The sequence below is a fragment of the Camponotus floridanus genome, unplaced genomic scaffold (assembly GCF_003227725.1).
Source record: "Camponotus floridanus strain SB8 unplaced genomic scaffold, Cflo_v7.5 scaffold24, whole genome shotgun sequence".
NCBI classification, from domain to species: Eukaryota; Metazoa; Arthropoda; class Insecta; order Hymenoptera; family Formicidae; genus Camponotus; species Camponotus floridanus.
This window is the reverse complement of record NW_020229370.1, coordinates 479,808-493,487: the sequence shown is the minus strand read 5'-3', so window position 1 is coordinate 493,487 and position 13,680 is coordinate 479,808. Positions and strand designations below refer to the sequence as shown.

The window sequence follows — 13,680 nt, the reverse complement described above, 5'->3', positions numbered from 1 at the left end:
GAAAGTCTCTTAGTTTTTATTTAACAAAATATTAAAGTGCAACTTATTAAGTTGTACACATTTTGTAAAAAATAAAAGAGATAAAAGAGCAGTTATATTTGTTTATATTTGAAAAATATCTTTATAAGGATAATATAGATAATTAGTATTTACACATTATCAAGTATATGATTCATAAGCACAAAAAATCACGCAATCTTTATTTATTATCATTCCTATTAATTATAATGTTATATTGTAAATAATTATTATTTTCTTTGCATATATATACACACTATATGTATATTATATAGTTTATATGTACATACTATATATACATATATAACTATGTTAGTATATACAGCTATATATATAAATATATAATTATATAACTATATTATATAGTTTATATACATATATATAAACTATATAATACAGTTTATATGTATATTTTATATATTATATATTAAGTACATTATATACGTACATTATATATATATATGTATATATATTATGTATATATGTACATGTATATATATTATGTGTGTATATATATATATATATATATTATACGTACTATATATATATGTATAATATTTATAATATATAATAATAATATGTATATGTGTGTATATATATTTTATATACTTTAAATAAGTCGCCATTTCTCTATCAAAAAAGTAGAAGAACGCTCTATTATCATGAGTGATTGATAATATGATATTAAAACATTGTATATATTTGTATCATATAATAAAAAGAATAATACATATAGATATTTCTGTCACAATTCAAATGTATAAGTAATAACAGTTGAGCATTATATTGTTCATTTTATTTAAGCGGGATATTTGAATACTTAAATGAATATTTAGTTCCTTTGTAGTCGAGTAGATTAATTTTTGCAGATTCCAAGATGTGATTTCACTTCTTGTTTCACTTTTCGTCTGAAAATATTCTAGCTTTATGAGTTTCTCAAGCAATAGTTGCCATTTAAAAGGAAAATAAAACAGACATTATTTTTTTCATTTAACTTTTTTATTGCTATTTCCCTACCTATCAGCGATATCAAATTTACATGTTAATAGTATCAACATGTATATAATATTATTTAGTTACATATAATGTTTCCTATTATAATACGTTATATACATAAATCGGATAATTTTTAATTAGTTTGATAATAAAAATGTTATAATTTAAATTTATGCGATTTATCGTGTTTAATATTATTCAAAATCACGTTATTCTCATTATTCTATTTAAATTATAATATATATAATATTATTCTATTATTTTCAAATGAATAAAAAATGCATTTTATTTTTTGACATATATTCGTGAATATTATAAATGAAGTCTTATGTAAGAAACTTTGGAATCTGCGACATCGGGAATTTTTCTTATTATTTATATACTAATAATATACTTTAAATTGCCATAAAATAATCAATTTCAAAAATTTTATTAACTCTTTTTAATCAAAAAGATCAAATAAAACATCAAAGCTTTTTATTTAATGGCAATAAGATATCGTATCACTATTAGTGACCCGTTTTAAACGCGTAAGTGACGCTAAATTGCAACGCTCATGGGCGCCCATGGGAGGGGGGGGGGGCAAGAAGGGGTATATGCTCCCCCCTGGATTTTAATATTTTAATTTGCTTTTTCTGAATAATTATTTTTCATTGTTTTATTTATACCAAATGAAGTATATCTTATTTTTTATAGTCCTTCAAACTTGAATAAAAATGGTGTATGTATACACACACAACACACATGCACGCACGCACGCACATATACACCTAGTATATGTATATTCTGCCTCCCCTAGAAAAAAGTTATATGGGCGCCCATGGTCACTATCTGTAATATATATTGCGTCCTGGCCGCTCTCAGGTTTCTCTCTGATATATGAGAAAATTATAAATTTATTACATATAGTATATAAAGAATTCTTAGAAAAATTCACTTTGTTCCATAAAAATATCTCATTAAAATTGTAATTGCAAATTCTAAAATGTCAAAGTCAAAAAAAATATCGATCAAAGAATGTTCTCTTTTTTATATAGTCAAAATTTTGTATTCTAATGTTTGAGATATCTATTGATATCGGTCAAATGTATTATTTGCACTCTATTTGATATTATCAAAGTTTCAATTGATCACAATTAGAGCAAAGAAATAATTATATGAATAAGATATTTAATGCAGGACATTTTATGCGTTCGGAAATCTTACTCGTGACGTAAATAGCACTGACCAATCAGGATAAAGAAGTCTTTGCTCCTTTTGCACTGATTGGTCAACTAAACGCTACTTTGCTCCATAGGTAGGATTTTTGAATGCATCCAAGGCTTGCCGCGTCTTTAGCAATACTTTGCCGGTGGCCATATGCCTACGGGCTAATGCTCAATGCACTTAATATGGATTTAAAAAAAGGAGAAATTGCTTTATATAATTTCTATGTGCTATATTTAATTATGTTCAACTGCCATTTATTTTAAACAATTGAAATTTACATCTTCGTGAATGTGATCTTTAACGATGACAGTTTACTTATAGTTACGCATCTGTCCGATTGTTCCGTGACATAATCGACGAGTGTTTTGTCAATATAATTTTTGCTACTTTTATTTATGTATTGTTAAATCAGACGTCAGGTATGTATATCAAAATTTTATTTTAACATTTTGATAATCTTATACAGACTCGCATTCTTCGCATTTTACACATGTGTGATAATTATATTTACAATTAATTTTTTATCTCGGTCAATTTTTGTATTTTAGCAAAATGAGTTCCCTTGCTGTAAGAGCAGAGCAATACTTTTATAGTATTAATCCTATAGCTCAGAGAATTGGCGAAGATATAACCGCAACGAAAGAAGCTTATGAGGGGCTATGGAATACCTTGAGCATGGCAGAGCGCAATCAAGCTATCAATGAAACTATTATTCAACCTGAAGTAGCTTTAAAGTATACTTTGAAGAAGGTCGAGTTGACCAAAGAATTACCAGAATGGTATCCAAAACTGCGTATACAGACTGGAATGAAATATGTCATAGATGAAACTGGTTCTGTGAGTAGCCATGTTATTAATGCTTATGAAATATTAAATATAAAACATTGATAATAACTTTTTTCTTATTATATTACAGACATTACGATGGCGAGACGAGCATTCTGCGCCATTTTCGTTTATGACTCAGTCACAGATGAATCTCAATCTTATAGATCCTAATGAAGATGCAAAATCTAAATCAATGAGAACTCATTTTGGAGAGTCCCCACATTTTTCCAGTCCTGTGAAGGCACAAAGAAGCAATCCAATGAATGATAGTTACAATTCTGCACTTCAAATCAGCTGTTATCAGTCGGATTACACTAACAGTCTATTCGAAAACAATCAGTGTAGCGATTTATTGACAAACAGAATTGATAGTGAACATTCCGACAGTATATTTGCTAAACTGATTAATAAGACTTCTTTGTTAAAGTTACAAAGTAAGGATGTCGAGGATGATATGGAGAGTTTGGTGAGGGAGAGAGATTCTGACACAGATAAAAGTCAATCAAATACTGTAGTGATGTCGCGAACAAAGTCTAGCGATATAAACGAGTCAACCGCTTTGTTAGAAACGCCTAGTTCCTACAGCAGCTTTCAATCATCCCAATTAAATCAAGAAGAGGAAGAGAGAGGTATACCAAAGACTGGATTCGAGTTTCTTGATAATTGGTAAATTTATTCTGTTGTAGGAATAGTCAATTTCCTCTGCATGCGTTATTGTATAAAAAATATTTCCATAGTATTCTAGGAATATAAGTTGGATATATAGATACACATATTCAAACAGTGTATTTAATCTGATTATTTTCTATTGCTGTGTGTTCTATGAAAATGTTTACATGAATGTATGCGTAAAAGTCAGAATATTTATGTAGGAGATGATGAAATATTTTTTACAGTATCGAGACTTTTTAACAAGATTTTTTATATATCTTATATTTTATAACTTAATTTTATTTGTACTATATATTATCAGATACCATTTATACAGATGACATAATAGATGATATAAAGAAGATTAAATAATCTTCAAAGACTGAAAAAAATAATTTCCAGAAGAATATATATGATCTCCCATAAGATCTAAGTCTACCTAGAATTTTGATAGATACAACTATATTATTGCTTAGATATTGAACAATATGTAATCAATTTAAATTTATTATAATCTTTTTTTATAACATTGTATTTTATATATTAATATTTCATATATAGTAAGAGCTTATGAACAAATAAATATGCTTAATATACTCTTTGATCACTATTTACAAGCAACAATTTAGCTTAAACAAATTTATGTAAATTGTCGATTGTATCAATATTATGTATGAATATATATATCATATTTCGTGATAATTTTCATACATATCATATCTCTATAATATATATCTGTATTAATTATATTATAAATCATGATTCATTTTTCTTGATTCTCAAAAATTTCTTAAATCCAACTAATTAGCGCTTATTCACAGTCTCAAACTTTTTCCATCATTTTCAAAAAGAATCATTTGATTGATTTTGATTGATTTTGCTTTCAAGTAGTCCAGAATCCAGACAACCAAACTAGAAATACAGACATTAATTAAAAAATCTCTTTTTTTTTGCTTGTTAATATAAATAAACAAATTTTTTTACGAGTTTTAATTTTGAAAATTTCCTATAAAAAAAATAAGATGATAAAAGATATTTTAGATCTGTTCTTTGTATATTGCATCGATCGATGCTATTATACCTTCAGTGCTGGGTGATTGTATGATCGTTATGTTTTCATCACCGCTGCCATTTCGAGCGATTTCGGAGGTCCGATAATATCCGAACATGTTCCTTCTCGTCTTAGAGACCGAACAAATCCCTCGTAAATCCGTAGTCTTCATTATTCGTCTGGCCTCTGATTTGCGCTCGAAGGGTGACATCAGTATCAGATGCCGCTTCGATGATGCCCGAAGTGAAACTTAAAAGAAAATCAAAGATATGATTTCGAAATCAATTTTCTCAAGATAGCATCGAATATCGAATATTCATGTTTACTTACCACTTGTATCGATTTTATCTCCTGATGCACCCTTACATATGTTTTTCGATTCCTTCGATGGCCAATCAGTCAATGTGGATAAACTTCTCGAAGCGATAGCCGGCTGTTGATTATTATCATTGCACGATGATCCGCGAAAGACGTTTGGCAAGGATTTACCTTTTGGTTTCAACAAGGTGATTTGCGGAAAGGAAGAACCTGATAACGAATTATTAAAATTATTATTAAAATTGCTAATTATCAAAATTGTTGAATTATTTTTATCAATTTAAATTATTTTTATCAAAGGAAATTAAAGAAAAACGCGCTTTCTGTATCTTCTCCAACATACATTTTACAGAAATTTCAATAACTTTGAAACCGTCACATTTACCCTTTCTTTCTGGGCGTCCTCTCGAAGGACTGCATTGTCCATATCCCGAACATCTCTGTCCATCGAAGCAATCCTGATTTTCGGAAGGCACCGAACGCTTCTCGTCACCTGCACTATTGTTTCCATACTGCTCCATCGCTTGACGTTCCAGTTCCTGCAATATAATAATGTGTATTAGTGCGAGCTATTCTGTTTTGTGTGAAAAATAAATTGAACAAAATATACAAAATATACTTTTGTGTGAAATTAAATATCCAATCTTCGGCGTCAAGGTTGCGAATAGATCGAACTCTTTCTATTATAAAATATCTGTAATAAAACTATCGAAATGAAAAAGAAATCACGATACAAAAATCCAAGCCTTGATTTTAAAAATTAGGAGAAACCATAATTTTACACAGCCTTTTTAAATTCTTGTCAAACTTTCTGTGATTTTTTTTGCGGAACTATTTAGCTATGAAATTAATATTCAAATTGCCTGGTATTTGAGCGCCAGTGACTCTTCTGAGTTTCTGTACTGTTCCATCGCCTGCTGCTCGAGCTCGTCGTATCTAAAATAATTGGAGAAAAATGATTATCGATCTTAAATTTTCAAATTAAATCCACAAACTTTAATATTACCTCTCCTCGAAGACGTTCTCCAGGGCCGCCCCACTCGAGGTATTCGCTAGGACGTCTCTGTAAAGCGGTCGCTTCGTCCTCCTCTTCCTCTCTTCAGCATTCGAGGTCCTACATCTCGAGCTGTCGCTCCCAAACGCTTTGTTTCTCGATCTCGAAGTCTCGGACGATCTTTGTTGACCTTCAACAGCGGTTCTCCAGCTAGTGCCAGCCCCTTTACAGCATTCATACTTCTCCTCAAAACTACGCAGTTCAGACACCAATGCGTTCACAGTCACAACCTCCCCTCTTGTACAGCGATCCTTATCGAACCATTGTAATTGCTCGTTGCGACCAGAAGTCCTCGGACCCTGTTTCGACTCTAGGAGGAAAGATTGCTGAGCAGTGCCCTTTGAACGTCGCGTCTTGACATTATTCTTCGTCAGTAGTATGAGATTATTGAAGTCAACCCCCTGACTCTTCCGCTTCGGCGTCGGTTCCTGGTATAGTTCCATTGGTCGTTGGTATACTGGTATGGATGTCGTCGGACTCGGTTGCGTACAGGGCAAAAATTTTTCGTATATCTGTAAATTATACAATACGCCACTTCGTCACGATCTTTTATCTTCATACGAAGATTTATAAGAAATATCACACGTTGATTAAAGGCAATTAATAATTATTTCAATAATAATAAAATTCTAAAATGTGAATAATAATTGTAGCTTGGGATAATCGATGAGGCAAATAAAATAATCTTGACTTTAACGTATTGTCAAATGGTCACGAAAAATTTTGTCAATTAAATATGTAGATATATAGGGGTTCATCTCATTCGAGATAAACCCCTATATATATCTACATATTTAATTGACAAAATTTTTGTCTGAATTATTTTATTAAAAAGATACCTGCAAAGGACGATGGACGATCGTAGCGTCGTGAATCGATCGTAAAGACGTGCAGATCGGTAGAGATGACGAAGAAGACGCTGTTAATTGTAACTGCACCGGCGGTGCGACCCTTTGGATCCATTCCTGAGGTGAATGGAACATGTTCGTTTCGGTCACTGGTAATATAGACATTCTGGTGTTCTATAGAAAAATCGCAAAAAATAAATTATTGATACGGGATTTCATTCTCATAGACTTCCCACTTACCGGAAAAACAGTTGCCGCGATCTCCTGTTGCGGTCTATTGTAAGGAAATAGCTCGCTTTGATAATTTCTGTCGTTTAGTGACGGAAAGTAACGTATCTGGTAAGCCCTGTGTTCTTTATTATTTATGTTGTAAGTTGTTATCGAAGGTAAACTGGATTTCGGAAAAAATTCTGGCACTTCGGCGCTTAAAACCGGCGGGGGCGGAGGTGGTGGCGGGGGTGATTGCAACATTCTCCGCTGATATTCCGTCCTTAGAATTAAAGGCTGATACTGCAAAGTGCAGTAGAATTGTTGTTGATGATGTTGGACGGCGGGCTGTGCTTGTCGCGCGATTTGCTGGTAATTCTGCCGATGTTGCTGCTGCTGTTGCTGAAACTTTTCGGAGTTCCATATATCGCGCACAGCGTCACTCCCGATGCGAGACTCTAGTTGCATTTCCGCTGCGGTTTCGATGGTATATCGACGATAACGAGCAAATATTTCGATCGACTTCTCATGTGATCCTGATAAATATATGCAGTTAGAAATATAAAGAAGGGACTTTGTTTTTTTAGAAAAAATTTAAATTTAATTTTGATTTAATTTTGATTTAATTTTGATTTATTTATTCGAGTCAAATTCCTAATTATTAATTTTAAAAAATTAACTTTATACATGTATAATAATAATCATTAATAAAAATTTTTGATTTTTAGATAGAATAAATGAAAAGATATGAGATAATTAGAGAGAAGTTGTAATTTTTGACTTTTTTATTTGAAAATAATAAATAGAAAGTATAATTTGTCATTTATATCATTGTTGATTTATATAGAGATATTGCTTACCATTATTGGTTTCCGATTTGTGAATTGGAAGTAATTCATTATGTAATCCAACCTTTTTGCTCTTCTTCGGACTGATCTTTTGACGCTTTTTCTCGTTCCAATTCGACTTAAAACTCGAGCAAGAAATTTCGTTTTCCCTCCTCACGGTGTTACACTTCAGTATTGGTATTGCTGAGCTTTGCATATTGAACATACTATTAATGTGAGATATGGAAATCTAGTCGCAATCACATGATATCATATACATATATTTACATATATTGCGTCTGAAATAAAACTCGAATGTCGCGTTTAGATATAATTATTCATGATTTAATATTATCAGATTCCTTTCTCTTCAATTAATTTATTGAATTTATTATCCCTTCTTATTAATTATTATCGTGCAGATATATATATTATTAATTATAAAATGATAATTAATTTCGATATTTTTACTCTGAGAATTTCTCGCGCGGAAGAGAGGTTGGAGAAGGATATTTTGCGAAATATAAGGATAATACGGAAGTGCTGAGGCGAACTAACGGTTCCCGATGCGATCGCGTGCAGTTCGGTGAGATTAACCGGGCGAAGTGTTCTTGAACTTCAGGAAGCATCCACGGTTCCACAGCCTCCATAGTTGAACGGAAGTGGCGAAGCCCGCTATCCGACGATTTACCGTCGTCCGGCCTGTACATTCCCTCGTACTGCTCGTCGTACTCATAATTACCGTATTTCGCCAAGCGCGATTCAGAGATGACGTCTCGGACGAGTCTTGGACGATAATCACTATTTTCTTGGTACTTCGCGATTACCTCGCAACTCTGACATTAACGATAAGTTATCATTATGCCAGAATAGATTTCTCCTCCCTTTATCTTGAAGGTCTCAAGTATTACGGTAGTTTTTTCACCTTCAATCGACAGTATTTTTGTTATTTTTAATTTACGAGATATTTGTGAATTTAATTAATTAACCGAGTAATGATTGATTGAGCAATGAATACATAATATATAATATATATTTGATTTATATATTTCAATATATAATATATATTTGATATATATATTTGAAGTTACGAGATATTTGTGAGTTAATTAATTAATCGAGTAATGATTGATTGAGCAATGAATATATAATATTTTTTCTTATTTTCGATATATAAGTAGTGCTTAAAAAATTTACTCTGACAGGCTTTTTTCCTTCGTATACAAAACATCCTCAAATAACGATAGATAGCGATCGATACTGATAAAAAATGTTCGAAAATATAGATAATACTTTACGGTAGTTTTTTCACCTTCAATTGACAGTATTTTCGTTATTTTCAATATACGAGATATTTGTGAATTTAATTAATTAATCGAGTAATGATTGATTGAGCAATGAATATATAATATTTTTTTATTTTCGATATGTAAGTTATGTTTAAAAAATGTATTCTGATAGGCTTTTTTCCTTCGTATACAAAACATCCTCAAATAACGATAGATAGCGATCGATACTGATAAAAAAATGTTCAAAAATATGGATAATACTTTGCGGTACTTTGGATATCTATCGGATACTCGAAAGGGAGTATCTGTTGAGCATCTCACTTGAATCCAGAGGGAATGATTTAACTTTCGGAAGGGATCCTCGGGATTGTAGGTCCAAATCTTGTCGGCGATCAGACTGATATTTGCATAGGCGCTATTCAGAAGCTCGTCGTCGTATGACGGAAGTGGAGATATCATTATCTGTACATTATAACCGATCGATCAGATATTCCGATGGTTCGACGAGAGACCAATGAACTTTCGTGTTACAAGCTTCCTCTCGTATTTCCGTGTTTCGCAAACCGATTAAAAATTCGAATTAATAAATGCAATAAATAATAATAATAATAATAAATATTAATTAATGATTAATATTCAATGCCGTATTGTATACACAATGAAATCAGTTTTGACAAAAGTATTAGAGCCACGTAAGAGATGAAGATCGAAGATGGCTTGTTCACGATTTATCGACATAATGAATAATTAACTTTCTTCAGGCGTCTTTGAAAAGCAAGGTAACTTTTTTCACTCGTTTAATTATATTTATATATTTAAATTTGATAATTATACTTTGAAATGAAAAAAATATCTGAAAAAATTATGCGATTTACTAAGTAAAACGGAAAATAATTATTTATATTACAAGAAAAAATAACTGCAAGTTTAATGTATCAGAAAATTCTGTCGAGATCTTAAAATGATAATTTAAGGGAAATAAGAGAAGAGGATAAATGAAGATACACGGCAGTTTTTACAAATTTGTCGTCTATTACGAGTTATGGTCGATGATGATAAAATAGCACGCACCCGCGCACGCATTCGCACTTTGTACAATTCACACGCGACAGTTTTATTTACAAGGTAAGACTGATCATAGACAGATCTGTCATAATTTACAACGCATCAAGCGAGCCGCTACTCGCGATTGCAAAAATAAGCGGAAAAGGAAAATCAGTCTGGTAGAGCCTGCGAGAAGCAGATACTCTCAGGAACGCTACGACGGCGTCGCATTATTATCTCTCTAACGAATACGAATTGAGCACGAAATCGACACGACGATATTATATCATCCAATATAATCCCGTCAGCGATGTTTCGTTATGTTTACGATTCGAGTAATATAGCGAAGTAGTTATTTCTTATAATGAGGGAGGACAAACTCTCTTTTCCTTCTTTCGGCAAACATTCTTTCAATCAAGACGCATGGGTTTCAATCGAATGGCTAAAAGTGGCTATGACATGACTTCGAAAAATTAATAAATTTAACATGCATCTAATTCTAACTGTATTTGAAACAGACATTATAATTCAATGAATTAAAATTTGATTGATAAAAAGAATGAATTTTTTTACATTGGTACATTCTTTTACATTCTGTTTTCATGGACAAAATGAACATAATTTAGCATTGAAAGTCAAACTCACCGAGATAGCATTCCTATTCATCGAATTGCAACACATGAGAAATGTTCACAACTATTGCTAATCACTAATTTCTTTTACACTTTATTATATTTTTATTTTATACTTATTATTATCAAGAAGACAATTTTTAAAACATAATTATAAGTATGATAAGTTCAATTATATATAAGAGTAATATAAAAATTATATATATAAAATTATATGGAAATATATGTATATGTTGCAATTATATATTTCCAAGATTTCTCATGTTGCAATCTTAATAAATAGGAACGTATACCGGTTTTAATTTCTGATTTAAATACTACTGTGAGGTAAGAGCATTTATATGCCACGCACACACATACGCATGCATACATTTAGCCATTCAACCAATAATTATGACCTGTGCGACTGTATCGAGTGTATATCTGGCATGGCTGTTTAGGATATATACAGAAGTCGCTAGTTAATTAGATTATCTCGATATTTCTAGTCGCACATTTTTCCACCTCATAATTAAAATGACATTCAACGTAAATTCGCGTGATCGTATTTAATACCGCTATGATACCGTTTGAAATGCATAAAATAGAAATAAGTTTCCCGCAACGTGCGAATTGAGCATCAATATTAAATAATTTAATCAAAACTAATATTATTAATAATATTAATATTGCACGATTGCGTAATTTTAATATTAATATTAAATAATATTAATTTTAATCTCAATTGTTTAAGTGATCGATATTAATCGATCATCAGTCGCAAAAGAAATTTTATGTTCGACCGAATATATAAGCATTTCGCGAGCGAGTCGTTTTGATTAGAAACGTATTATTCAATATTTACAAAAATTCGTGAAATAAAGAGTACGATGAAAAATAACGAGTCCTGCTCTCTCTCTCACTCACTCTCTCTCACACACTCACTCTCTCTCACTCTTTTTTTTGAAAAAAAATTACATTTTATGGCAAGATGGTCGCGCCTTTGGCGCGGCACCTCGTTGCAACATTTATAATGTTGCAACGATTTTTCACCAACAATACTTAGACTCTACGTTTTAAAATCGGCACCTTTCTTAAACACGTTCTCGCATGACTCAGGATTACGATCATCCAAAACCCGTGGATGTCGCGATTTATATATATATACTATCGTTTTACAAATGTCTACTAGTCAATTAAACAATTCGACAACATTTCTATGCTGTAGAGTTCGCCGTTTTTTTCAGAGAAAAAGAATCTTTATAATCTTTACAATCTTCTCCGAAACAATTTTCAAGATCACTAAACTAGTCACTAAATTGTCTTGGCACCGTCCGTGGGACACAATTGTTTCAAACGTATTCCTCGGATGGTTTGGCGATGTTCGCCGGTAATCTAGGTACTCGGCTGGTGCTGTCCGGTAATTCGGCGATGTCGATGAAGACACCGACAAGACTCTCGAAGTTGGGTCTCCAATTGAGCAGGTAGTCCCAGCTAAGGGCGTCCTCGGCGGCGGTGGTGATGGTAGTGGTAGTGGTGGTGGGCGAACCGTTGTTAGGATGACTGCCATAAAGGAGACCACCCATATGAGTCGACAGATCATCGTCCGAGGCAACGAGAGTGCTAAGGGAGCCGCGGAATGAGCTGTCAAAGCCGTCATAGTTGCCGACAACATTCGGTGGCAACGGTGGTTTCGTCGACTGCGACGACTCGTTGTTCCTGCTACTCTGAGGTCCGCTCCCCTGGTCGTCCTGTTTGGCGAACAGGTTGTCGGACCGCTTGTCACCTACCAGCGAGCCGTTATCATATTCGATCTCCGAGCACGTGAAGCTGTCGTTGCCACTTTCGTCGGTGGTCGATGAGTTTCGTCGCTCGAGTCTCTCCGCGGGCGGCGTATGACGTCGATGATGGTGCAAAGGTCCATGAGCTGGTGGTCCCCTCGCTTCGCTGGACGAGCTCACGGCGTCCAGGGTGGACACTAGACTAGACGTTCTCGGGCGAGAATTCAGTCGCTCGATCTCTTCTGCAGTGAGACCCATCGGGCCCGATGACACGTTGTTTACCGAATTCTCATTGTTGGATTGCGGAGCCTTCCTGCTGGCGGTCGAGCCCGACAGCTGGCTCATGATTGGGGAGTTTAGACTCCTCTCGCTGTTGGAATTCAACGCGTCTTTGCCGACACCACCGGATGAGGATGTGGTGGCTAGCAATGCGCTTTGCAGTGGCTTCCCGCTGATGTCATGAAGCGTAAGAATCCGTGGTTGTTGAGCGGATAACTCACTGCTGGGCGACAATCTCGCTAACGGGGTACTCTGGAGTAATTTCGGCGCCGGTCCAGGTGGTTGGTTCACGTTGGGCGGCGGCATAGCTCTCGGTGGAAATGGCCCGGTATGACGGTGCTGTTGTCCCGTGTGTTTATGATGATTGCTATAATTACCTGCGCGAAAAATGTTATTTAAGTCGATCACATATAATATGTGTATGTATATGTATTTTTTGAACAAGAAAAATTTTTAAAAATTCGATACAAATATTTTTACAAATATTAAAAAAAATTTTTAATTTAGATTTTTTAATCACTTTTATTTTATTCGCTATTAAATTGTTATAGCAAAAATATTTTATCTATCTAGTTCCAAAATTAAACAACGTGGACATTTTTTATATTTAAATTACTTTACTCTTACTTTAAACTTTCCAACATCTTTCGTCAATTGTCAGAATACATA

General features: G+C 33.2%; 3 protein-coding genes across 3 annotated transcripts in view; 1 reads left to right on the top strand and 2 right to left on the bottom strand.

The window, feature by feature from the left end:
* Positions 1–2,373: 2,373 nt before the first annotated feature.
* Positions 2,374–3,949, top strand: LOC105250751 (uncharacterized protein C1orf198 homolog). The gene is made up of 3 exons (XM_011257012.2): positions 2,374–2,642; positions 2,772–3,060; positions 3,140–3,949. Exons 2-3 carry the CDS (start codon positions 2,776–2,778, stop codon positions 3,719–3,721), a joined length of 867 nt encoding a protein of 288 aa, XP_011255314.1. The 5' UTR covers positions 2,374–2,642; positions 2,772–2,775; the 3' UTR covers positions 3,722–3,949.
* A 565-nt stretch (positions 3,950–4,514) lies between these two features.
* Positions 4,515–9,755, bottom strand: LOC105251130. The gene is made up of 11 exons (XM_025408937.1): positions 9,618–9,755; positions 8,544–8,843; positions 8,041–8,257; positions 7,214–7,716; positions 6,965–7,147; positions 6,078–6,637; positions 5,935–6,007; positions 5,457–5,610; positions 5,084–5,281; positions 4,784–5,002; positions 4,515–4,614 (listed from the first exon to the last, which is right to left on the bottom strand). The coding sequence occupies exons 1-11, from the start codon at positions 9,753–9,755 to the stop codon at positions 4,586–4,588; spliced, it is 2,574 nt and encodes an 857-aa protein (XP_025264722.1). The 3' UTR covers positions 4,515–4,585.
* Positions 9,756–11,208: 1,453 nt separating this feature from the next.
* Positions 11,209–13,680, bottom strand: part of LOC105250759 (cadherin-related tumor suppressor) — an 85,640-nt gene continuing 83,168 nt past the window's right edge. The window contains exon 23 of the mRNA XM_011257025.3: positions 11,209–13,388. Within this exon, the coding sequence (XP_011255327.2) occupies positions 12,304–13,388 (1,085 nt within the window). The 3' untranslated portion in view covers positions 11,209–12,303. The remainder of the gene's footprint in view (positions 13,389–13,680) is intronic.